General features: G+C 58.2%; 1 protein-coding gene across 1 annotated transcript in view; it reads right to left on the bottom strand.

Annotated features, from left to right (window-relative positions):
* Positions 1–576: 576 nt before the first annotated feature.
* NIBAN2 (niban apoptosis regulator 2) overlaps positions 577–25,024 on the bottom strand; it is a 51,531-nt gene continuing 27,083 nt past the window's right edge. Inside the window, exons 2-14 of the mRNA XM_038549293.1 lie at positions 20,384–20,514; positions 14,800–14,928; positions 13,057–13,162; positions 11,791–11,958; positions 7,227–7,342; positions 6,683–6,787; positions 6,435–6,597; positions 5,120–5,307; positions 4,119–4,274; positions 3,532–3,648; positions 3,231–3,338; positions 3,015–3,126; positions 577–2,582 (exon numbers count right to left, since the gene is read on the bottom strand). Coding sequence (XP_038405221.1) covers positions 1,999–2,582; positions 3,015–3,126; positions 3,231–3,338; positions 3,532–3,648; positions 4,119–4,274; positions 5,120–5,307; positions 6,435–6,597; positions 6,683–6,787; positions 7,227–7,342; positions 11,791–11,958; positions 13,057–13,162; positions 14,800–14,928; positions 20,384–20,514 — 2,183 coding nt within the window. The 3' untranslated portion in view covers positions 577–1,998. The remainder of the gene's footprint in view (positions 2,583–3,014; positions 3,127–3,230; positions 3,339–3,531; positions 3,649–4,118; positions 4,275–5,119; positions 5,308–6,434; positions 6,598–6,682; positions 6,788–7,226; positions 7,343–11,790; positions 11,959–13,056; positions 13,163–14,799; positions 14,929–20,383; positions 20,515–25,024) is intronic.

Raw genomic sequence — 25,024 nt, 5'->3', positions numbered from 1 at the left:
GCCACCTTGGGCAGGCTGGCACCAGGGAAGCCAATGTCCCCGCCGCCCCAGGAGGTCTGCTTTCACCCTCAGATGGGACAACCCATACCCATCAGGTATGTGTGCCCTGTGCCCCACAGCCTCGGCCAGGGATCCATATAGGCCTCCGTGTACCTGGTGGGGGGCTGGGGGTGGAAGGAGGGCGCCCGCCTCCCGGAGTGCTCAGTGAATGCTGTGTGAGCAGGACTCCCGAGAATGCCTACACTGCCGTTCGGATCCAGTTGAGCCCAGACGCCCACCCCACTGTGGATGCCCCAGGGCTAGGCTACGTGGTCCTAAAGGCTGCTGCCACCCCTCCTGGCCTCACCCCGGCCAGAGGCTGCCTGAGGAAACCCCTGCGCCTATGTGGCTGAGAAAGCCGAGCAGGCCCTCAGGCAGGGCAGCCTAGCCTGCGCCCCGCCCCGCGCCTCGTCTCTGGGTCGGCATCCTCCCCCGACCATGCACAGAGAGGCAAACAGTGAGCCCAGAAAGGGTACACGGGTGTCCTAGCTGGGCTCTAGCCCGGGTCTCCCCCAGGTGGCACCACACACAGGCCGCTGGCTTTAAATCATTTATTGATTAGTAAAGCTTAAACGGTTTGCATAATATTTTCAGTACGATATCTGGTCAGGATGACTGAGAAAACCCCAAGAGAAGGCACTAGAGGTGCACATCTGAGCACGGACCATGGTGCTAGAAGGTTAGTGAGGCACTGGAGATTAGGGCTGGGGGACCAGGGGTCCCTGAGCACCAGCCACTGCCATGCAGCCTGTGGGTCTGCAGCCCCTGCCCCAGGAAGCAGATCATGGGGACAGAGGATGCAGGGCCACAGAGGAGGCTGGGGAAGGGGCCGCCAGGCTGGAGCTGCCTCACTTGACCTTCACCCCCAGGAACAAGCAGCTGTGCAAGGACATCTGAGAAAATCTTCAGGGTGAGGTGACTTGGTGATGCAGAGGCAGTGGAGTGGGGGCCAAGCCATGGCCTGACCCCAGATCATCAGAGGGGCCACCCATGATGCCTTGGGGAGCCACATGCAGCTCCCCTGGTGGACAGTGCGTACCTGGGGGGTGGCCCTCAGGAGACAGGAATCTCCACCCTGCAAACCCCACTTCTGAGCAGCCTGCCACCCCTCTGTCCCAGCCCGGGGTGTGTGGCCACAAGTGGGGCAGGGGAACAGGCAGGAGCCAGGTGGGGGGTAGGGGGGGTGGGGGGGTGGAGATGCAAAAGCCTGTTCCGGCAGCCTTCCCTCTGCCACCTCAGCCTGCTCTGAAGACACTCCAGCCATACTTCCCTGCAGGTCACCTCTTCCCTCCCTTGAAACACTTCCTCTACACCGACCAGCACATTCTGGGCCTTTCTTGCTCCAAGCCAGACCCCTCAGCCCCGCTCCTCCGTGAGGCATTCCCCCAAACCAGCACACCCAGCCTGGCTGCAGCCTGCAAGAACCCACCCCCACCCCACCCCCACCCCCGGTGCACTTCCCTCACCCAGAGCAGGGCAAGCAAGGCCAGTGTCCACTCCAAAACTGGCTTCCAGAGGCCCAGCCAGGATTGAGGAGGACAGTGGTCGGGACCCAGAGCTGGACCTCAAGGCTCCATATTCCTGGTTCCAGCAAGTGCCCTGGTGAGGAGAGAATTAAATGGCCGAGTGACACATGACAAAGACTACGCCCATCTGAGGAGGAGGGAGGACCAGGCCACTGGGTACTCCTCAGCCCCCTTGGCTGTGCCCAGCCCCCAGCACAAGCAGGAAGCCCAAGATCATCCCACAGAAGAGAAAACAGGGAGCAAAGTGTGACCAAATCCAATAAAGTGACTCAGGTGGGCCACCCCTGCCCAGCCCCAGAGGTACCACAACAGGCCTGCCCCACCTCCACCCTGAGGCCTAGATCCGGGGCTCCCCGCCTGGGGCCTGGCCTGCCAGGGTCTCGGAGGGGGTGACCCATGTGCCATGACCAGCAGAAGCTCAGGGGTGACTGGCCTAGAACTCTGTCTGCACCCCGGCGCTGTCCTCGGTGGTGGTATGGATGGGAGGGCGGTCACCGGGGCTGGACACCTGCTCCCCGGTCTCCTGGTCACTCGGTTTGGGAGGCTCAAGGTCCGCAGCCTTTCCAGGAGGGAGTTGCCACAGGGGTGAGGCAGGTGGTGAGGAGGCCTCTGAGGCTGCCACAGGCTGGGGGCTCTCCGAGGAGGGGGCCCCATTGAGCAGAGGGCCAGCCGGCAGGGGGTTCTCCTCCCGCAGCTCCCTGGCCAGCAGACCACGGAGCTCAGTGACACTGTCCGGGGATGCAGGTGACAGCAGCTCTGAGCCAGCCTCGAACGGCAGCCCTGCCTCCTCATCCTGCACTACGGACACCACCTGCTTGGCACGCCGTCGCTTTTCTGAGAAAGTGGCTGCTTCTGGGGCACCAGGGCTGCCACCGTCTCCACCGCTGCCGCTGTATTCCTCGCTCCAGTCGATGGGGGCACCCTCAGCCAGCAAGTGCAAGTTGGGGTCGCTATTGTGCATGACCATGCTGTCCCGGTATAAGTTGTGCTTCCTCTGCACCGCGGCCTCCTTCACAGCTGTGGGGCCAGAGGGCTGGGTCAGAGTATTTAGTCCAGGGGCCGCCACCGCACCCTCCACCGTGCCCAAGGAGGAGGCCCCCAGGCCCCCGCCAGCCTGAAGGGTGTCACGATTGGTGATTAGCCCAAGCCTCACTGCTGGTGGCAGCCCAAGCTGGCCATCACCATGTCATCTAGTCCCTCGTCTGACACCATCTGTAATGCCAGAGACCTGAGCCAACACTCAGGGAGGCGTCAGGACAGCACGGAGAAGCGATGCTCCTCCTAGGGCCACACAGCGTGCCTAAACCAACCCCCAGGCCTATCTCGTGACAGATGGGACCAGGAGGACCTCTCAGCAGCCACCCCATCGCCCCCCTGGCCATGAGGATCCCCACAGCAAGGTGGGAGTGTCCCCTCCCGGCCCCAGCTCGGCAGCTGGCTGTCCCATACCCTGCAGGATGTCCTTCATGACCGTCTGCAGCACCACCTCCTCATATGTGTTCTCCACCAGGATGAACCTGGCGAAGTCCTCAAAGATCAGCTCTTGGAACCGGGGCAGCTCCTGCAGGGGTGGAAGGGGCATGGGCAAGCGGATGTCAGGCTGCCCCATGGCCCCATGGGGGGAGAAGGGGAGAGCTGTGGCGGGGAGAGGGGGTGCATGCTCACCGACTTGCACGTGGGGGCCAGCTTCTTGAGCAGGAACGGGATGGTGATCTGCAGCAGCGCCTCCCGGAAGAATCGCTTCCGCACCGAGCTGCTGTCGTAGTCGTACTTCTGCAAGGGAAGACGGGCCCCGTGAGGGGGAGGGGGTCTCTAGGTCAGGGGGTATAGAAGCCTAGGGGACCTGGCCAGAGCTTTGGAGTCCTTGTGCGTGCAGGGGAGCCAGTGGTGCCTCCCAGAGGGGTAGCCCTCCTGGTGCTAGGATGGGGACCGGGCTCTGGGCACCGGGGCCAGGCCGCTCACCTACCTTCAGCACCCGCTCCAGGATCCGCTGGGTGGCCTTGCACAGCTCCTCCCTGCTGGGCCCCTTCCCCAGCTCCTGGTATAGAAGGCTCTCAAAGGTGTACACGGCGTTGTCCATTTGCTGCAGGGCACACCGTGGGGTACATGAGGGCCCAGGAGTGACCACAACCTCTGCCCACATGCCTCTGAGGTCTGCATGGGGGTAAGGGAGGCTGTGCACTCGTGTTCACCCACACCTTTACTGAATGTCTGTGCGTGGGCACTGTGTGGGGCATCCAGTCCCTGCCTCAAGGAAACAGAGGTCCTGGGCCCTGCATGAAGGGGCCTGGGAAACATGGAGGGCTTCCTGGAGAAAGGGGTCTCTAGGATGAAACCTGAAAAAAGGAGTCCAGGCTAGCCAGAGGCACAGGTGTGCCAGCAGATGGGGAGCACCCAAGAGGCCAGAGCAGGAGTGAGCACTCCAGGGGCAGAGCGCGGCTGCTGTGTGGCACCAGAGGAGGTAGGGCCAGGGCCTACGGTCGTGGACGGAAGGGCCTCTCCCCAGGAGAGCGGGCCTGTGGAAAGTGGGCGGCCGTGGGTGCTGGGGCCCACCTCTCGCATGTGGATCTGGGCTCGCTGCTTGAACACGGATGTGCTGGACACGTCGAAACGCTGCTGCAGCCCATCGAGCCGCAGTGGCTCCATCTTCTCATAGCAGCTCTGCATCTTGAGGGGGTGGTACGCCAGCTGGGACAGCTTCTCCATGTACTGCAGGGAAGCGGAGACGCAGGGACCTGAGCAGGGCCCCCCAGAGTAGAGGCAGTCCCTGCAGCCCCACAGCTCACTTGGGCCCCGGGAGTCCCCTAGACGTGGGTCTGGCCACCTGCAGGTGCCACCTGCAGGCTAAGCTGTGGGGGCCCAGAGGGATGAGGATATGAAGGCTGGAGCCAGGGGACAGGTTCTCCTGGGTGACCTTGGGCAAGTCACTCACCCTCTCTGAACCTCATATTCCTCAGCCTCAAAATCGGGAGATACTGTCTCATGATCTCTGAGGTCCTATATGGTTCTCAAATGCTGTGATTTTTATTGTCTATGGACCCCTCAGTTCCAGTGTGGAAGAGGAGGGCAAAGATTACAGGATCAGTTCTGTCTGCACCCCACAGCCATGTAGGGCTTCAGACACTGAGGACCCCAACATGGGGTCTGTGGAAGGAAGGTTGTGCCCCTGAGAACCAGACCACTGAGGAGAGGCATGGGCCATCTCCATGGAGGGGGAGGGGGAGCAGCATGACATGGCACTTCAGTAATTGTACTTCCTTCCATCCCTCCTTCCCTTCTTCCTCCTCTCCCTCCTCCTCTCCTCCTTCCTTCCCCCTCCCCCCTCCTTCCTTCCCTCTTCCTCTTTCCTTCCTCTCCCTCCTCTGTTAAGTCCTCTGATACTTCAGTAACCTGCCTAGTAGAGGGGATCACCAATCCCTTTTCCTCTGCTGCCTCCAGTGCCTCATGCCCTCAGGCCCTTAGTCTCCAGCAGACCCTCTAGGGACAGGTGATGCCCTGAGTCACAGCGAGGGCCCTGCAGGGGCTCCATCCCTGGGCCAGGGGCCTGGCCTCACCTCACCCAGCTTGTCGGCACCGCCCTCGTTGATGATGTTCAGGTTCATGTCGGTCACCTCTTTGAAGAAGACGTCCCGCACCTCGGTGAAGCCCTGGCTGGTGGGCACCATCAGAGCCTCCAGGATGGACGGGATGTAGGGCTGGACGTGGTTCCGGACGCACACCTCTGCCTTGGGGAGGATGAAGGCTGCACCCAGGGGCAGCCGGGTGAGTGCACGGACCAGAGCCCCCAGGCACACTATTACACTATCGCTATACGGAAAACCACTCGCGGGATCCCTGGGTGGCGCAGCGGTTTGGCGCCTGCCTTTGGCCCAGGGCGCGATCCTGGAGACCCGGGATCGAATCCCACGTCGGGCTCCCAGTGCATGGAGCCTGCTTCTCCCTCTGCCTGTGTCTCTGCCTCTCTCTCTCTCTCTCTCTCTCTCTCTCTGTGACTATCATAAAAAAAAAAAAAAAAGAAAAAAAAAGAAAACCACTCGCGACACCAGCCAACAGAAGGATTCATAGGTCCATGCATCAAAAAGAACAAGGGATTCTGAGATTGGCCCCTGATATTTCTAAAACTCTGATGGCAAACTAAGAAAAAGCACTTAGTCCAAAGGTGTCAGCGTTCTGCTTCACTCAGGGTGGAAAGAACCCGTCTCTAGGAGTCTCGCTGCTATTTGTTGTTTAATGCAACAAAACACGCTTTGGTAGATTTGGTGAGTCTCAGGGTTCAGCACACACCGAGCCGGCCCCTGCTCTGGACCCGCGTGCCTGGCTTCACGCAGCCATGAACGAGGCCTCTTGCCCGTGGGGGTGTTTTGGGGTCCCTCCCTCTCCTCTGCCTAGCTAAAGTTGGCTGTCTGATAAGATACTGTCAGCTCTCCATGTTCTACGCAGCTCACAATGAACGCGGTGAGAAGAGAAGGGGCCTCAGGCACTCACCCTCCCAGAAGCTACCTGCGGCCACGGCGCAGGGAGGGCCGAGGGCACAGGGCCGAGAACAGGAAGACACACACACTGACCCCAAAGAGTGAGACGTGACCAGAGGGAATCACGCGATGAAATCGATGCCTGCAAACCCAGTCAAGCCCAAGACTGACCAAAACTGAGCAAGAGGCTCGAACTGCCATGACAAGATTGACACCCTCAAGGTTGGGGTTCACGGAAATAGCCACAAAACTACCAGGGCTTGGGAGAACCAATGGCTCAGATTTGCTTTCACTTTTAAAAATGACCAATGAATGGAGTCACCAGTGTGAAAAGTATGCAGGTCGGCACAGAAGGGAGGCAAGCCCTGGCTCCTGAAGCCCCAGGTGACCTGCCTACCTCGGATCTTGCTGGCCAGGTGCTCCTTGGAGGTGATGATCTGGTCCATGTCTGTGCGGATGGTCGCCTCCATGGCTGGCCGGGCCAGCTGCAGCTTGGCCAGCACGGCCTCAAAGCGTGCCTTGGCCTGCTCGTACACCATGCGGTACACGGCGTCCGAGATCTGTGGGCAGTGCTGCGGTGTCAGAATCCGAGCGAGGGCTCCAGGCAGCCATAGGACCCCCAGCCCTGTGCCCGCACCCACCCACCTGGATCCACTGCCTCTGTCGCTCCTGTGGCTTGCCCTTCAGCCGTGGGGCGAGCTCTGCCTTCAGCTCAGGACCCAGCTCCTCCATCACCAGGTTGCTCAGGATCTAGGACCGGGAGGCATAGCCAGGGCAGGGTTAGAGCGTAGCCAGCTGGCAGATTCCTCTTTGCATTCCACTCAAGGCCCACCTCCTGTAGGCCTGGCCTGGCTCCATGTCTCCGCTGCCCCACCTTACCTGCTCAAGGGACCTACAGGATCCTCAGAATCAAGGATCTCCCCCCTCACCCACCCCAGGGGCTTTGCACATGCTGCCTCCCTGTCCAGAACACCACACCCTCTCCCCCCTCACTTGCACATAGAAGTACGTGTGTTTATTTGCCAAACGTCTGTTTCTCCTGCTGGATAGAGAGTAAGGGCCAAGGCCGCGTCTCTCTTATTCATAGAAGCACCCCAGCACCTGTGTCAGGATAGGTGCTTGGTAAACGATTGAGTAACTCCACCTGCTCAAAATGATCTTGTCTCCTTGCCAGCCCTCTTGGCCTCACCTGCACCTCGTTCCCACACAGCATCTCCCAGGTGCCATACAGCTCCTTCGACTGGCGGTACATGCGAATGGCATCCGTGAATGCAGGGCCCTCTACCTTGGAGGCCTCAGGGATGCCTGCTCAGGAGAGGGAGGGAGAGAGGAGGTCAGCGGGATGGCTCAATGGCCTTTACCAAGATCAAGTGACTGCCCAAAGCCACCTCCCCAAGGGTGCAGACACATTCACACCCCCCACCTGCAACCCCAGTGCCCCCATACCCGCGATGACAGCTGAGTGTGTGGTGACCATGGTAATAACCCTCCACCAATCTCCTCTGTACGCTCCTTATCTTCTGAAATCTTCCCAACCACCCAAGTCTATCCTCCCACCCGACTTTACAGATCAATGGGCAAGCTGTAAGGTCAGGCCACTGGCTGGGAGGGGGGGGGTCCCAGGGCAGTGAGTGACAGAGCTGGGACAGAGGTCACCCTGCCCCACCAAGAGAGGCAGCTGGCACAGCAGGGAGGGTGCCGGAGGGACCCAGGGGTCCTCATTCCAGTGCAGCTCCCTCCCCTTACTGCCTGCACCAGGGCCTGCAAACTTTCCCCCACAAAGGGCCAGCCAGTAAATATTCTCAGCTTTGCAGACCAGGTTATCTCTGTTGTAAGGACGTAAGGACGCAGCTCTGCCACCGCAGCATGGAAGAAGCCACAATCTGGAAACCAGCGAGCCAGTAAAACAGGCGGTTTTGTAAATCAAAACAGATTTTGATTAACAAAAACAGGCAATGGGCCAAATTCTGGGCCGTGCACTGTAGCTTGCCAAGTCTTGCTCCAGATCACTGAATTCTAAGGGCCTCAGTTTCCTCTTTTGAGCAGTGGGAACAGTGACCCGGCCTGGCCCCTACATGCACTGTGACGCTCCAGCGTGGGGACGGGCTGTGAACTGGTCCTACAGGGGCCCCAGGGCGGGCCCCAGCCCAGCGCTGCATCGCACTGCACTAGAACCGCAGTGATGCGGTGCCCTGGGCCGGCCTCATCTGCCACAGTGTCCCGGTCCGACTAGAAGACACCAGTCCCAAAGTCGCGTTACCGGTGGTGCTGGTGGTGGCGCCCACGAGCGTGCCCACCTGCCCCGTGCTGGGGCGGCGAGGTGCCTCAGGGAACAAGGCACGGCCCCTCCCAGGACGGCTGCTGGGCGGCAAGCGGCAGGAAGTTGCAAAATCTGACTCGGGGAAGAACAGGGTTAAGCGCTCGGAGCCTGGCAGCGGGCGGCCACCCTGGCCACATGCCCCCAACCGCTGTTGTCTCCGGAGCCGAGGAAGGGGAAACAGCAGTCAGTGCCTCCAAAACCCCAGCTCCCACGGCAGTGACTACAGGCTGAGTCACTCCTGCAGAGAAAAAGCCCCTCTGGGCGTGGGGAGGACCCCTCACATCCGGCTGACCGCAGGAGTCACGGCTGGCAGTGCCGGTGGGGGCTCGGCGGTGGGACTGGGCCCAGCCACATCCCCGCAGCGCCAGCTCCCGGGCCAGGCGGGGGGCAGGAGGAGACTCAGGCACTGAGATCGGGCAGGTGGGACTGGAGCCGAGCAGGGGTGCTCCAGCTGGGGGGCCTACAGAGCCCCTGGAGTGGGTGCTGCCCATGGGGCCAGGGGAGGAAGGAGGAGCATGTCCTCCCAGAGACCAGGTTTTGCCTAGAAAATGTGGCCTGGCATTACATGCCACCTCGCTCGCCTGTGGGCATTTACATTCTGGAGACAAGCCAGTGGTGCTGGCAGGGCAGGGGGCTGAGATGTTGGGTGGGGGCAGTAGGAAGGAGGCTGCGATGTCCCAGGGGTCTCTCGCCAGCCAGGCATGCAGCCACAGGTCCCAGGACATCTCTATTCTGCACGCTGGGCCGCTGGGGACGCCTGGGTGGCTCAGCAGTTGAGTGTCTGCCTTCGGCGGCTCAGAGCCTGATCCCACCCAGGTCCTGGGATCAAGTCCCGCATTGGGCTCCCTGCAAGGAATCTGCATCTCCCTCTGCCTATGTCTCTGCCTCTCTTGCTGTGTCTCATGAATGAATAAATAAAATCTTTAAAAAAAAAAAAAAAAAGAAGGACTGTGGATGCAGAACGTGCACATATAGGGGCCACCGTGCAGACACGGAGAAGGCAGCCCTGTGCAAGTCAAGGAGAGCAGCCTCAGGAGAAAGTTAACCTACGGAGATCTTGATCTGGGACTTCCAGCCTCCACAGTCTGTCTAAGCAATGGCCCACACAGACCGAGAGACCAGGCCTGGGCTGAGACTGAGAATGTACTCCCTCATCTCATCCTCAGACAGCCCCTGAGGGGTGGCTGTTCTCAGTCCCACCTTCCTGATGGAGGAAACAGACTCAGAGAGGCTAAGTGACTGGCTCAAGGACACAGAGTGAGGGAATGGCAGCACCAGGGCTCCAGCACAGGACCAGCTGCCTCGAGCCAGACCTGGAGACTTCCTGCCTGTGGGGTCCTCAGGGTCAGACCCAGAAAGGAAACTGCATTCCTCAGCCCCAAGCAATAGGCTAAGGGGGATGGCAGGCAGACAGGAAGAGGCCCTGACCTCTGCAGCCCAGGCCCACCCCGAGGGCTCAGCTCAGTGCCCCAGCTGCCTCTTGCCACCCCCAGCTGCTCCAGGAATGCAGGATGTAAGGGGGGCCTTAGAACGGGCTGGCGTCCCCCCAGCTTGGCCTCCTTCCCCACCCCCACCCCCGCTTCCTGGCAGCCCCTGGAGTGAGCAATTCCAGGCCCAGCCTCCAAGCTAGAGGAAGCAGAGAACTTTCCCACAGTCCTCAGGGTAGAGGGAAGGCCCCTCCAGAACCAGCCGCAGGCGGCCCCTGCTCTCCCCACCTCGCCCAAACCCCCACTCACAGCACCCGCACCCACCCACAGGGCCCCCCTTGGCCTTCCAGGTGAGGTCCCAGCTGTGCCAGGCACGGGGCCAAGAGCATTCCCCAAACTGGCTCTCTCATCCCTCCCAGGCAATCCCACAGAGCTCCAGCCTGTCACCTCCCAGCCCGGCCTAGGGTGGCCCTGCCAGGTCAGCCACCAGCCCTGGAAACCTGGAGAGGCCAGAGCTGGGCCAGGCTGGGGCCAGGGGAAAGGGGGGGAGGCGGCAGACGCCCAGGCCAGGCAGCCAGAGCTCAGATGGCCTCCACCCAGCCCTGGCCCCACGGACCCAGGGGATCTGGGAACAGGAGGCCTTTTGTGGGTGGCAGGGCCTGGCCCAGGTGACAGGGGTTGGCCTGATGGAAGACTCGCTTCCTCCCACCTGACAGACTCCAGACCAGAGCCTGCTCTGCAGACAGAGGATGGGTGGGGCGAGCCGAGTCACCAGGCAGCCCAGCCTCCGGGCGTAGGCGCCCACGTGTCCACCCACTGCCACGCCACCCCCACCCCCACCAGAGGCATGCCAGGCAGGGAGGCTGGGGATGGTGGCCTCCTTCTCCTGCCTGTCCCAGGCCAGGTGACCAGGAAGGACGTTCAGGTTCCAGCACTGGCTCCTTCCCCGAGGACAGAAAGACCCTCAGTGCCTTACAGTCCCCCTTTTTGATCAAACTCCATAGAGCCTCCCCCACCACACCTGGCACCCCACACAGCTGCTCCTCCGGCTTAACATCTGCCTCCCCCACCCAGCTGCCGGCAGCACAGGGCAGGACCCAAGGTCTGGCTCCCTGGCTGCATCCTCCATGCCCAGACACTAAAAATGTCCATTGAATGAATGAGTGAGCAGAAAGAGACCTCATAACTTTACAGAGGAGAACACTGAGGCCGTGCAGAAGGACATGAACTCCCAGGCTGCCCTGCAGGTCAGGGGTAAAGTGAAAAATGATACAATAAAAGAAGTCATGGAGCGCCTGACTGGCTCAGTTGATTGAGACCTTCAGCTCAGGTCATGATCTCAGGGTCCTGGGACTGAGCCCCACATCAGACTCCTGGCCCAGCACGGAGTCTGCTTCTCCATCTCCCTCTCCCTCTGCCTCTACCCCAACTCATGATTTCTCTGTCTCTCAAATAAATAAATAAAATCTTTAAAAAAAAAAAAAAAAAAAAAAGATCGCAGGGCAGCCTCAGTCAGTGGACCGTGCAACTCTTAATCTTGGGGTTGTGATTTGAGACCCCACATGAGGTACAGATATTGCTTAAAAATAAAATCTTTTTTTAAAAAATTAAACACTGTGAATCCTACACCCTAAGACTCAGGAGAGATTATTACTTTACTTTTTAAAGGCTCCGAGAGCCTGAGTCTCTAAGCTGGTCTCCTGAAGTCATGGTTCTATAAAGGGGCAGAATCAGGATCATGATCCTACACCCCAGGGTCCAAGGGCTCAACAACCCTACCCCTCTGAGAATAATTCCCAAATTTTTTCCAAGTACCACAGAACTGTTTCCTTCAAGTATGAAAGTCAAATGGCAACCTCACCGCAGCTTCCTGCAAACCTCAGTCTGAAATTTAGAAGCACTCATAGAGCAGGGTTGCCACACCGCACTCAGCCAGCAGGTGTCACCAGTCGGCACACGACCCAGGCCAGCCCCCTGCCCCTCACTGAGCTCCGAGCGCCCCTCACCATTGTTGCAGTGCCGGATGCAGTCCTGCAGGACTGCCTGCCACTTGTCCTGCTCGGCTTCTGTCATCATGCAGAAGTAGTAGTGCCGTGCAGAAGGGTGCCAGAGGATGAGCGGGAACTGCGTCGGGCACTTGAGGATGGGGGTGCTGCCCGACTTGGAGGTGATCCCTGCAGAGACAGCAGCACACTTCTTTTTCACTACATCCCCCAGAGCCCCACTTAAGGGACCTCAGAATCCCCTGGCATCTGTTTGGACCCATTCCTCAGAGCTGGCAGGGCTCTAAACTGCACGCCTGAAGCACAAGCATCACAGGGTCAGAGCCCAGAGGCTCAAAGGCTGAGTGTGACCTTCTTGGATTTCCCTTCAAATTTCGGCTGCAGAGGCCAATGTGTGGCTTAATGTCCAAGAGGGAGGTCAGTCTCAGGGGTGGGGGACAAAAATACATAAAAGGAGATTTTTCTCTATTTTGTCCGCAGGGATATTCGAGATCCAGTGAGATAAGGGGTCCTGGGCAGGGACCGCGCCACTGTTAATAATACAATGGCAGTTCTTCTTCGAGCCCTGGCTCTGCATCCCATGTGGGGCATGGGTGCACACAGCACCTCACAGGGCCTACACAACACCCCAAGGTCAGACCCGTTGGTGCCAAGCTACTGAGAAGACACAACAAAAGCAAAGCCAGAGTCCGGGCTGGAATCTGGGAATGCTGGGGTCTAGCTGAGCTCTCAACCCCACCGGGCACATTGCTCCGGAGCCCCATCTGAGGGCACAGGCTGCCCCCCAGATCAGCCTTCTCTCCCCCTGCCACCTGGTTTCCCTGGGATCATCTGGGAGGCAGATGTGCTCCCTCAAGGCTGCTTCTGGGAGTCCCCAACAGCATGGGGTGGAAACACGGACACCTAGAAAAACTCCCCACAAATGCAGTGTTGACTCCGCAGTTTACAAAGCAGGGACATCTTGCTCGCTTTCTCCAGGCATCTCACAAGGCCTCAGGGAGGCGGGAAGGGCAAAGAGCAGAACCCCACTGCACAGCTGTGACTGTAAGGCCTAGGAAGTGGGCACGCAGGTGGGAGCCAACACCGGTCCGGTCCCGTTCACTGGGCGGCCTCAGGTAAACTGCCTCTCGGCTCCCCCTCTGATGGCACATGCTGCCCCTTGAGGCCTGGCCACTCTCTGCAAATGTGAGCTTGGAGCGCTTGGCTACATCCTGGGCCGAAGCAGGGCACTTTGGCCTGGGATGGGGCAGGGGGGTGGGGGTCCTTTACCTGGTAAGGAGTTGCTAACAAGCTCCAGGTACTGATCCACGGAGGTGAGGATCTTGTAGCCTGCACTGTTGATGACAGCCCGGGGTGGGACCTGCCGCTCGTAGGCCTGAGAAAGGGACAAGAGAGATGGTCCCTGGGGGTTACAGCAGGGCCAAGCTTAAGCCCCATCTCCAACTCTGGCCCCAGTGCCCTCTGGGTGTTGTCTGCCTGACGCAGGGAGCAGGAGGGAAGGGGAGGAGGAAGTGAGAGAAGAGGAGGAGGAGCCCACCCCACATGGTGATTGCAGACCATCTGGTGTAGTGACCTGGGTCGCAGCTTTGAACTCAAATCGCAGCTCCACTGAGCACTGTCTGTGCGATGCAGACATTAAATTCCTTCACGTCCTATGCTTTAGTTTCCTCATCTGTAAAACCAGGGCAATGACAGCTCCTGCCCCACGGGGCTGTGTAAGGACTGCGTGGCCAGATGATCCATATAACATGATGAGGTCAGGGCCTCACAGCCAGACGCAGTAAGCATTACCAGCATCACTGCCCCTCTTAGCAGCAGCCACCACTAACTGAGTGTTTATTACACACCAGACACCGTGCGAAGGGCACCGCATGCTTCCTTCCACAAAATTCTCATAAGCCCAGAGGTGAGTACCATTGCTAGCCACAAGTTCACAGCTGGTACACCGCCAACCTACGACATGAAACTGGTCTGTGAGCCTCTGGGGTCCAGAGTCTACGACCATTACCCTGAACTGCCCAGAAAATTCCTAGGTTCTGAGCTCCACACAAGTCCCCTTTGGAGGAGATTTAGGCCTGGACACGTCTTTCATACACCAGAGTGCGGAGAAAGTGGTTCTAACATAGTAGCTCATACAGCAGGGCTGCCATGCTGCACCTGGCCACTAGGTGTCACTACCCAACACATTTCTTCAGAACAGCTCAGGACCCGCAGGGCAACGGATTGGCAGCGGGAACCCAGTCATTAGTACCATCAACATCATCTGAGAATTTGTTAGAAATGCAAATTATCAGCCCTGCTCAGGCCTAGATCAAGCTGGGTAGGCCCAGCAACCCATTTCATATGCCTTCCAGGGGATTCTGATGTGTGCTATCATTTTGAGAACCATTGCTGGGGGCAACCAGGCTGCCCTCCACACTGTTTATATTTCTTTAACATTGATTTTTCTTGAATACAGGGCACTCAGGTCTGTCCTTTGCTATTTTGGAAAAATGTTTGGTAGAGGAAATTGGATCTGTGGCTCAACCGGGACGGCAGGGAGGGCCCAAGACAAAGATTAGGAACAACTGGCAGGACATCTACCCACTTGGCAGCAGGGGGATGCCAGGGGGCAGAGGAATCAGGAAGGAAAAAGATGGGACCGCCTCCCCTGAAGTAGTGGGGGAAGGGAAAGGTTAGACTCCTGTGTCAGTGGTTGGTTGTGACTGTTGATGAGCAAGGATGGGAGGGGTCAGGGAGCTGCAGGAAGCCCAGCCAGGAAGGAGGCTGGGGTGGGGGCTGGGGGGGAGGCCCAGGGACTGGAGGCCCAGGATAGACTGGAAGTAGGTAGGGGGCTAGTGGCGAGCTGCTTCCAGGGGGAGGCAAAGTGAAAGGTGACCCCCAGAGCTGGGCCCCTGGACAAATCACATGCTGTTTAGAGGGGAGCAGGTTGGGGGCGGGGGCTGTGCAGAAGGAGCAGAGCAGGAGACAGACCGACCGAGATGGGGAAGAGGGGGGTGTTCGGTGGCTCACCACTTTGTTCTCATACAGCACCAGCCCGTAGTTGTGAGGCACGAGACTGAAGCGGTTCCGCCACTTCTTGTTGTCCTCCTGGTACTGGAAGAGGTTCCCGGAGAAGATGATGCGCTCATCCAGCGGCACCTGAGCGGGGGGTGGGTGTGAGGTCCAGCTCACCCACAGCCCAGCCGGGCAATGGGGGCCCCCAAGAAGAGGGGGGCTGTTGAGCACATCCCCCTGTCCTGATCACCCTAAGTCCCCCTCTGAGGCAGGGCAGCATCTTAACCATATGGTGGATGAGGAGTGAGGCTCAGGGCACAGGGCCTTTTTCCCAAGGGCCAGCAGAGCCACAGTGATGCCAGGACTCACACCCAAGCACCAGCACTCAGGGCCCAGCCCAGACCAAGAGGCCACTCCCCCTCTGTCCTGGCCCCAGAGGGCACCCTTGCTTTGGGGCAGATCTCTGGGGCCCCCGGCAGGCTGCTGTCGTGGCCACCATCAGGCCAGTGCGGTGAAGGCCCCTGGGCCTGGGAAAGTCTCTCCTGCTCTAGGCCTCTGTCACCCTCAGGGTAACAAAAACTTGGCCGAGGTGGCTCTGGAGAGCCTCCCTGGCTCTGACGGCTAATAAGATGAACTCTGCAAATTTGTGTGGGGTCGGAGGGGACCTTAGTTCGGAGGGTTCAGTGTTTGACCAGCATCCTGGCAGACTGATGACCAGTGTGGACAGCAGAGACACGCAGACCTTCCAGCAAAGCCCGAGCCTTGACTCCACTCAGTGTGACTTTGGACCTGTCACATCACCTCTCTGGGCCTCAGTGTCCTCATCTGTAACATGAGGACAGGGTGAGCACTGACCACACCCAGGTATCCCGAAGATTCTGTGAGAGGCCACGTGCAAGGACCACGCGCACTGGGCATGCTGTCTGCTCACTCACGATACGCAGGAGCCTCCGTGAGTGCTGTGAGGACTCCTCAGTCTGTGTCGGTCTCCCAGCTCCACAGACTGACTTATTTGGGGAGGAGGAGGGGTGGCCACCCTTGAGAGCGTGTTTCCTGAGCACACCCGCACGGGAAGGTTTCAGGAAAGGAGATACAGAGGCCACAGTGGGTAGGCTTACTCCTGAATGGGTAGAGTTGCAACACCTCCTATCTGTTCTGCAATAAAAATGAGGCCTTTTGCAGAAATAAACATGTATCCCACATAATAACGGGAGAAAGTATTATTATTAAGAGTGTCTGGGCAGCCCCGGTGGCTCAGCGGTTTAGCGCCACCTTCAGCCCAGGGCGTGATCGAGTCCCACATCGGGCTCCCTGCATGGAGCCTGCTTCTCCCTCTGCCAGGGTCTCTGCCTCTCTCTCTCTATGTCTCTCATGAATGAATGAATGAATGAATGAATGAATGAATGAATGAATGAATGAATAAAATCTTAAAAAAAAAAAAAAAAAAAAAAGAGCGTCTAACCCTTCCCAGCTTCCCTGCTCAGCTTCAGGGTCTGCCCCCTGCAGCTGTGAGCCTTGGTCCCAAGCTGCCTGCCCCCCAGACCTTGTGTCTTCACAGGGGCCGCTTCACCCCAACAACCTCCCTACTCTTCGAAGGGAAATGCCAAAACACTCTTGGAAAATGAGGGCCCATTGTACTCAAACAATAGGACCCCGGGACGGCTTCCTACCCAGGGATAAAAATATTTACAGGAAAAGAAAATGCACACACACAGAGTGGGTCTTGCCCAAGTCACAGAGCTATGCTCGGTGGAATATCTTTAGACAGGGGCGTCTTCTCAAACCCAGCTCTGAAATCCCCATCTTGGGATCCCTGGGTGGCGCAGCAGTTTGGCGCCTGCCTTTGGCCCAGGGTGCGATCCTCGAGACCCGGGATCGGATCCCACGTCGGGCTCCCGGTGCAAGGAGCCTGCTTCTCCCTCTGCCTAAGTCTCTGCCTCTCTCTCTGTATGACTATCATAAGTAAATTAAAAAAAAAAAAAAAATGAAATCCCCATCTTTTCTAGAAAGAAAAAGCAGAGAGCTCCCCTGACACCCTGGTAAGACGCTTGCTCCCCCCAGGCCTCTGGTCTGGTCCTACCCCCTGCTTTGGGCAGGAGCCCCACCTCAGGGGCAGCGGAAAGCCCCAAGCAGGCCTTCCCAGCAGCGCCCCCAACCCACCCCCAGATCCTAGGGCAGCCCATAATGGGCGGTTGCTTGCGGGTTTAGGTTTTATTTTTAAGACTTTCAAATGGCAGAGTCATGTTTCCATTGGAAGGCCTACAGGAAATGAAACGGAACCTGACAGCTCAGGCAATGCTGCTGCGCTGGAGCCTTCGGCGGGTGGCGAACGGTCAGAGCACACACCCCAGCTCCACCGCCCCCGCCGTGGGAGCCCGGACGAGCGGCTCCATCTCTCTGAGCCACGTCGCAGGTATGGACATAAGCATGGCCCCTGAGAGCGATGCTGTGCCAGTTGGATGTGCAGTGCCCACACAGAACAACTACTCTTTTTATCATGATTTCTGGCTTTTTACGATTACTATTGTTATTGGATTATTGTTTCTATTATTTCCGATAAAAACAAATGATGTTATTAGGATGACAATTAAATGGCTATTTCTATTATCATATTATCATGATTTATCACAATGGCCAGTTTCCTGAGTAGCAAAATGGGACCAAAAATCCTTGCTTTTCGGGATTACGGGTGATTTCATTTTACTCCCCTTACTGAGGTGGCAACTTCGCGTTTTCCTACAATGGGTGTTAAAGGCATCACTAGTTGTCTCTCATGCAGAGGGACTCTCATGCCTCGTGCTGTCAGATATCGCCACTCCCTCCTGGGCAACTGGGACCTGGGGGTGCCTGTGACACTACCCGAGTGGGCACCAGCCAGACACCCAGCCCAGGCCACACCTCCGGGCACCATCTCAGCCCTCCGCTTTCACAGGGTGGGGAGGGGGCATGACACCAAGGGACCAGACCACCTTTTCTGGGCCCAAATGCAAAGCATCACAAGATGCTCAGAGGCTCTGGCATACAGCCCCAGCCTGTCTTCCACCCCAGGCAGGAATCTGGCACCTGACTTGTGTCCTGCCTCCACCATCCATGGGAGCCCCTGAAAGGCCCCGTTCTACATGCGGCTCCCTCGGTCTCATGTTCTCTCCTCCTGGCGGCAGGTCCTCGGTGGAGATGGCCCTTCTTCCAGGAAGCCCTGATGGGTCCCCAGACGAGGCCAGACCCCCCCACCCCAGTCTGAGTTCACTCAGTCATCTCCTTGATGGCACTAAGTTCATCCTGTGATGGTTTACTGTCCACCTCCCCAGTGTGTATGGGACCAGCAAGGGCGGTGCGGCCCTGCACCTGTCCCTGGCTCAGTGTGTGCGCCTTTTTTCGGGGTCCTGCCCGTCTTTTTCCGGGTCCCCCCCAAGAGCTGATGCCTCCAGCTGTCCCTCCCACTGAGAAGACACCAAAGGGTAACACATCCTGAAAGAAGCCTGGTCAAGGGAGCCAGTGCCTGCTCCTCTGGTCTCCCGGTGAACGGATACGTTTCCCGCCACTCGGGTTTGGGGGAGGGGGTGGGGGCAAGGAGGAAACCACCCCAACCCTCCCAGTCTGGGGCCTCCTGAGGCCGCTCTGCTCTGCCACCTCAGCAAGGCCCGTATCGCTCCCCTTCTGTACAATCCGGGTCCCCTTCTGCATAATTGGCATCCCATCTACACCCCCCCACCGACCCCTGTCCCCACGCTGCTCTCATTCTTCAGGCCCATCGTGGCCATTCTGAGCATCAGTTACACACAGAAACGGAGGCTCGAGAAGGGGATGCCACAGGCTACAGGTGACCCGGCAAGACGGGACTTGCACCCCTTAGTCGCCCCACCTGCTCCCCTCATTCTCTCGTGGAGCCATCTCCACAGCCCTCTGCAGGGGTCCCCACTTGTCAGGTGGGGGAACAGAGGCCTGAGGACTGACTCAGCCCAAGCCAGCAGCTACCAGGAGGCCCCGGGCCCGGTCCCCCGTGTTCTCTCCCACTGGGGCACAGCGGTCCAGCCTCCATCCCTTTATGGTTCTGTCTCGGGCCCCTGAAGCCGGCACACAGGCTGACCCGGGCAGCCCAGAGGAGGCCAACAGGACAGCGCGGGGAGGTGTGGCAAGGTGAGCGAGGGCAGCTTTGGAGCTCACCAAGCATAGAAATGAGCTGCTCAGGACCCAAGTCCCAGCACTGGGGTGGCCTGACCGACCTGGTGTGGAGCCCACCCACAGAGGGATCGGCTGAGCCAGTCCAGTTCCCCAGGGAGAAGCTAGCAGGCACTCTGAGGGGGCCACCAGCTAGGAGTAAGTAGCCTGTCAGCTGCTCCAAGGCCGCCTGCAGAAGAGGTGAGGCGGGCACCCTTCCTCCCTGTCGCCCTTCCCTCTGCCATCCCCTGGCGTTCCAGGGGGAAGAAGGTGAAGATCACCGAAAGGGAATATCCTGGACTTCCCTGGACTGACTCGGACCCCCCTGTCCCAGCCCCAGAGGAGTAGGGCTGGCTTCTCACCCCCCAGGCTCAGGCCTGGGACTGCTGGCTTCCAGCTCGACACTCACAGCCCAGCCTGTGTTCCAACATTCCCTCACCTCCTCCCCACCAGTCCCACCCCCGGCCCCACACAGAGGCCAGGCAACACTAGGAGGTGTTCCTTCCCAGGAGGCTCTGTTTGCCTCCTTCAGCCCATGCTGACCCGTGGGCTGGAGCCTACACAGCTTCCAGTCCCTCACTCAACAAACATTTTTATTTTTCACTCGACAAATATTTACTGGACAAACACCATCCTGCTAATAACAGGATAATGACAAGGCTGATGATGCTGACAGTATCAGCCAGGGCTCACCTGCGCCTTCCCTGCTCCAGGCACCCACTGACTGATTCTTTAATCCTCACAACCACTCTATACAGGTATTCTTATCCCATTTCACAGATGGGTAAACTGAGACTCCATGAGGTGAGGTGATTTGCTCGCCGGCACAAGGCCTCTAAGAGGCGCAGCCGATGGCACGTGAGTGACTCAGTTGGTTAAGCATCCGACTCTTGATTTCGGCTCAGGTGGTGATCTCGGGGTCCTGAGGTTGAACCCCACGTCAGGCTCCCTGCTCAGCGGGGAGTCTGCTTCTCCCTCTCCCACTGCCCCTCTCCCAGCTCATACGTACTCCCTCAAATAAATATACAAAATCATGAATGAATGAAGAAAGAAAGAAAGAAAAGAAAGAAAAGAAAGAAAGAAAGAAAGAAAGAAAGAAAGAAAGAAAGAAAGAAAGAAAGAAAGAAAAGAAAGAAAGAAAGAAAGAAAGAAAGAAAGAAAGAAAGAAAGAACGAACGAACGAGCAGCCGGGCTTGAACCCAGGCCTGTCAAGATGATTCCAGAGCCCCGGCTCTACCCATGGAGGGGTGGAACCGGCAGGGAGTCCCCAGGGCGAATGAAGGGGTCTTGGCAAGGCCACCAGGCTATCTGCCAGTTCAGAAGCTAGGTGGGGTCCCTAGAGACCGTCAAGGCCACAATGGTACACTGAGGCCCAGGGGTGTGAAGCTGCTGGGCCAGGCCGCGTCAGAGCCCGCCCGGAACCGCGCTCAGCACCTCTCACCTTGCGCCAGAGCAGCTGCGACTGCGGCGCCCCCGTGGCCTCGATCTCGTGGCGCATGCTGTGGAAGAGGGCCACGCCGTACTGGTCCTCATAAAACCGGAGGAACTCCGTCAGGATCTTCCCGGTCTTCTCTGAAAGGGAAGAGCAAACCGGGCGTGAGATCGTTGTCCCCGTTACTGCCGGCGGCAGCCACGCTCCGGCGTCCTGCTCCCAAGACGGTGTGCACGAGCTCAGGGCACCGCGCCGGCCCGAGCGGCGGCTCCCTGCACCCGCCGGGTCGCCCGCACAGGAAACCGGGCAAGGGCCAAGACGCTGAGCCTCCCGGCCACCAGGCAAACCCAGGCCCGTCGGGCCGGCCAGGGTGTGGAGGAACAGCACGGCCGCTCGGAGCCGTGGGTGCCGGAAACCCAGAAGGCCCTTCAGGGGGTGCCCCGCGCCTGCGCAAACAATTTTAAGGACACATGTGACGCCTTCGCTCCTCTAGGCATTACCCACGGAACGGCTGGCAGAAGAGCAGGTGCACGAGTCACCCAGGCAAGTGGCCGAACTGAGCCAGGTGTGCGTGCATGGAGCCCGATTCAGGCCATACAGGTGCCCCTGGGACGGCGGGGGTGCGGGGGGGGGGGGCCTGCAGGTGCCACCAGACGGACGGTGACCACACTCAGCCGCATAAAGAAAAGTCGGTTCCAGAATCACGTGTTGCATATCGCTTCGTTTAAAATTACTGTTTGTGCCTATAAATGATTTATGCTTGGAGACGGCGGAAAAGGTCCGGGAAGGCAGCGCTCCCACCTGTTCCGGGCGGGACCCCTGGGTGTGGCAATGGGACCGGCCAAGTGAACTGCATTTTCTGCTTTATTCACTTTTATAGGCATTTGAATTATTTTACAACCACGAGCGAGCCCTTCCACAATCAAAAAAATAAACATTCTAAAATTAACTCACCTACCAAGTTAACCACCTTTTTGCTTCCATTGGCCATTTGCTTCTCTCTGCTGCTAAAGCAGTTTCTGAACAGAGAAGGTGACTATGGTGGCCTCCAGAGCTCGCCCAGCACATGTCAGACACTCAGTCCTGGCACTGCCTGGGCATCCCTATTACAGATGAAGAAACTGAAGCCCAGGGAGGGTGGTGACCCATGACAAGGAGGCCCTCTCTTTGGGAGAGATTTCCTGGTCCTGAGAAGCTACCGCTGGAGAACCGACAGCTGTGCTGGCACACCATGCGGCTCCCCTCTCTGGGCCGCAGTTCCCTGAACGCTAAGAACATTGGACTTGATGGCAGACAGGCCCTGCCACCTCTCACAGTCCTGGATTCCAGGTTTGAAGCTCTGGGCCTTTCTCAAGGAAGGGACACCATCCCTCCTACAGCTAGTCTCTGCTTGCCAAGAGCACCCAGCTAGGACAGCATTTCATCTAATCCTCTCAAGAGCCCTGTCAGGTAGGGCTGGTGTTATTCCCATTTTTGAGAAGACCCCGAAGAAGAGCTGAGACCCAGAGAGGTTCAGTCACTGGCACAAGGTCATGGAGCCAATGGGTAGTGGAGCTCAGATGCAGTCCTGGGGCCTGCAGCTAGGAGCTGGTGGCCAGGGAAGAGGGCTGAAAGAATGTGCCACCTCCCCACCCGGGGTCTCAGGCAGGCTCGATCCCTCTACTCTCTCTTTGGAAGAGCTCGGCCCAAGGACCCCTCTCTGCAGATCCTGCCTGCGGTCCCCTTTCCTGGAATGAGGTCACGGCTGTCCAGATTCCAATCCAGGGAGAGGAAGGGGGTAACAAATGAGGAATTTGCTTTGAATGCCTATTTTTTAAAAACCATAAACAACCAGAACGCTCTCAAAGACCACGGGAATTGTTTTTGAAAAATGATGAGGCAAGATTGGGAGGAGTGGGGGGAACAGGCAAGAAGGGATAATGAATTGGAGCCAAATAGAGAAAATGGGATCAGGTAACAATAGTGAAGCTGCTGTGATTTATTACTATCAGCATAGCCACCACTTGTTGAGCGTTAACCTGAGCTGGTGGGTGGGCAAGTTCTGCATGCAGGATCCCACAGAATCTTCATGAAGGCCTCAGGGAGTCACTGCTACTGTTTTCCCATTTTAGGGATGAGGAGGCTCACAGACCAGGACTGGAGAGCCAGGGTCTCAGCCACCAGGCCAGGCAGCTTCAGCCCAGGGCTTTGTCCCGACTCTGCCCCAAGCAGCCAGACACCCAATGGGAACTCTTCCAGCAAGCAGGATCCTGAGGATCCTCCAGCCACAGCTCTGGGAGGCCTGACCCGCCCCTGCTATACTCAGCCTCAGAGCAATATTTCCAGAAGGTCCAGAATCTGCCCTGACCCTTGGGAAGCCAGGCCCAGGAGGAAGCTGCTATCCTGTGTCAGAATTCGAACCCAGGTCTGCCTAACCCACAGCATGCTCTCAGCAAAACCCAGATATTGCACCTAAGCAGGGGGTGGCTAAGTTTAGAAGTTAGACGGTCCTAAGGCCAGACTGGGGAGGACAGGAAGGGCAAAGCTGCATCCCATCATCCCATCAGGTGTGTCAAGGCCCCGAGGCAGGAGGTGAGCTATAGGTTGGAGAGGAAGCTGGGAAGGCTGAGGAAGTGAAAGCCAGAACAAGGTGACCCAGAAGGAGCCACAAGGCAAAGATGAAGCTGATAGGATTGAAGTATCTGGGCAGAGAAGGGCCAGGTGGGGATGGGGGCAAGAAGAAAATTCACCATAGCCCTCCTACGGGGATGCGGACAAGTTTTCCAAGTGAGACTGAGGGACCAGAGTCCAGGGGTGGAGGGCATGGGGACTTGGCGGGGGAGTCACCAGGCAGGGAGTGGAGAGGCGAGAGGGGACGGGCTGAAACGGACAGAAAATGAAAGAGGAAAAGAGGAAGTGGTCCGAGGCACCCTGCACCCCCAAACAGACGGCAGCTGCCCTGGCCCCCACTTCACCGGGCATGAGAACTATATAGATCTGGATAGGTAATTTAGATAAATCCTTTGCTACCTGAAATTCCAAACAGTCACAGCAGGGTCTCTCACGACCCAAACTTGCTCTCCCAATGCAGGAGCCCAATGCATCGAGATGCCAGTATCTAAGGATTGAGTGCAAACCAGGGAGGATGGGCCCGGCATCCTTCTGCTCACCACTAGATCCCCCAGCTCCCCCGTGCGGGCTGGCACAGGCAGGTGCTGGGCAAAGGGGGTGTCCACTTGCCAGTCACCAAGTGCGCACTCTGCGCCAGGCCCCACAGGACTGGGGAAGCCGCTGGGCTGGGGGAGGGGAGGACATCATTCCCCAAGGGATCAAGGACTAGAGAGAGTCCCCAAGCAGTGCCAGGGAAACTGGGTGCACCCAGAGCCAAGTCTGGCCAAAGGAGGGCTAGAAAGGGAAGACCAGGCAGGGGGGTGAAGGGGGTAGGGCCAAGGGATGGCTTCTCGGCAAGGGTAGCGCTGAGCACATTCTTGAGGGATGTCCTAAAACAGCTTGGAAGGAACTGCCTTGTGCTTGGTACAAAGGAAGTGGCACAGAAGACAGAGGATGAGGACTCAGGAGCCATAGGGGGTCTAGGATTTGGGGCTGGAAAGAACTCTGAGAGGCAGGCTGGGGAAGGCAGTCCAGTCCCCTCCTGGGATAAAGGGCTCATGGGGGAGGAGCCCTGAACAGGATCCCCAGGCCCTGGCCACCTTGGATGCTCCTGCCTGCTGAGCCTTCCTGTAAGCATTGCTCAGCACCCCCTTTTATCCCTTCCTGGCACCCCACGAGGAGGCTGTCTCCCTGAAGCTGCCCAGGGATTTTACAGTTCAAGTCCCCACTGCAGCGCCCCCGCCTGGATGTGTATGGATGGTCCCCAGGCCCCAGGGGGGCGGGGGGTGGCGCGCAGGTGCCCTCTCCTCTCCTGCCCATACCAGCTCTTACCCCTCATTCCACGGCTTCTGAAGACACCACATGCCATGGATTTAGGGCCACCGAGACAAAGGCTCACCACCCCAAAGGGCACTCTGAGCCGCAGGGTAGCAGAGGCTCCCCGGAGGTCACAAATCCAGAGGCAGTTGGGGTTCAATCCACAGACTGCTGACTCCCTCCTACATCTGGCTCTGACCACAGTCCACAGGGCCTTACAGGACATCCCTCCCACCAAGGACAGACAGACACTGTGGCTCCATCCCCAGAGGGAGGGCCGACCCAGGGAAGGTACAGAGATGCTGGCACAGAGCCATCTGAGAGCATGTGCCCGCCTCACCCACCTTCCACATCTTATCTGCCCTCCCTCCTGCACCGACCGACTCAGCCTTGGGCACTGCTGTAGGAGATGCCACAGGGCAGGGACTGACAAGCCACCCAGCCCTCTCAGAGCCTTGAGGCAGGAAGGAAGGGACGCTCAGATCCATCTGAGGATTAACTGCAAACCCCGGGATGGTGGGCCTGGCATAGGCAAGTGCCGTAGGATGGGCCCTGTGACAGGACAGCTCAGGAAGTGCTTGGCTCAGGACTTCCCTAAATGTTCCTATGATATCACTATTAATCACAGTAGTGCTCAGCTCATCACAACAACGACAAGAGACTGAAATTTTGATTAACAGGTATAATTTTTACAGCTTGAAAAAATCCAGGGAAGGTTTTTTTGTTTTTTGTTTTTTTTAAAGA

Source organism: Canis lupus, chromosome 9 (assembly GCF_011100685.1).
Source record: "Canis lupus familiaris isolate Mischka breed German Shepherd chromosome 9, alternate assembly UU_Cfam_GSD_1.0, whole genome shotgun sequence".
NCBI lineage: Eukaryota > Metazoa > Chordata > Mammalia > Carnivora > Canidae > Canis > Canis lupus.
This window is presented reverse-complemented; position numbering and strand designations above follow the sequence as displayed.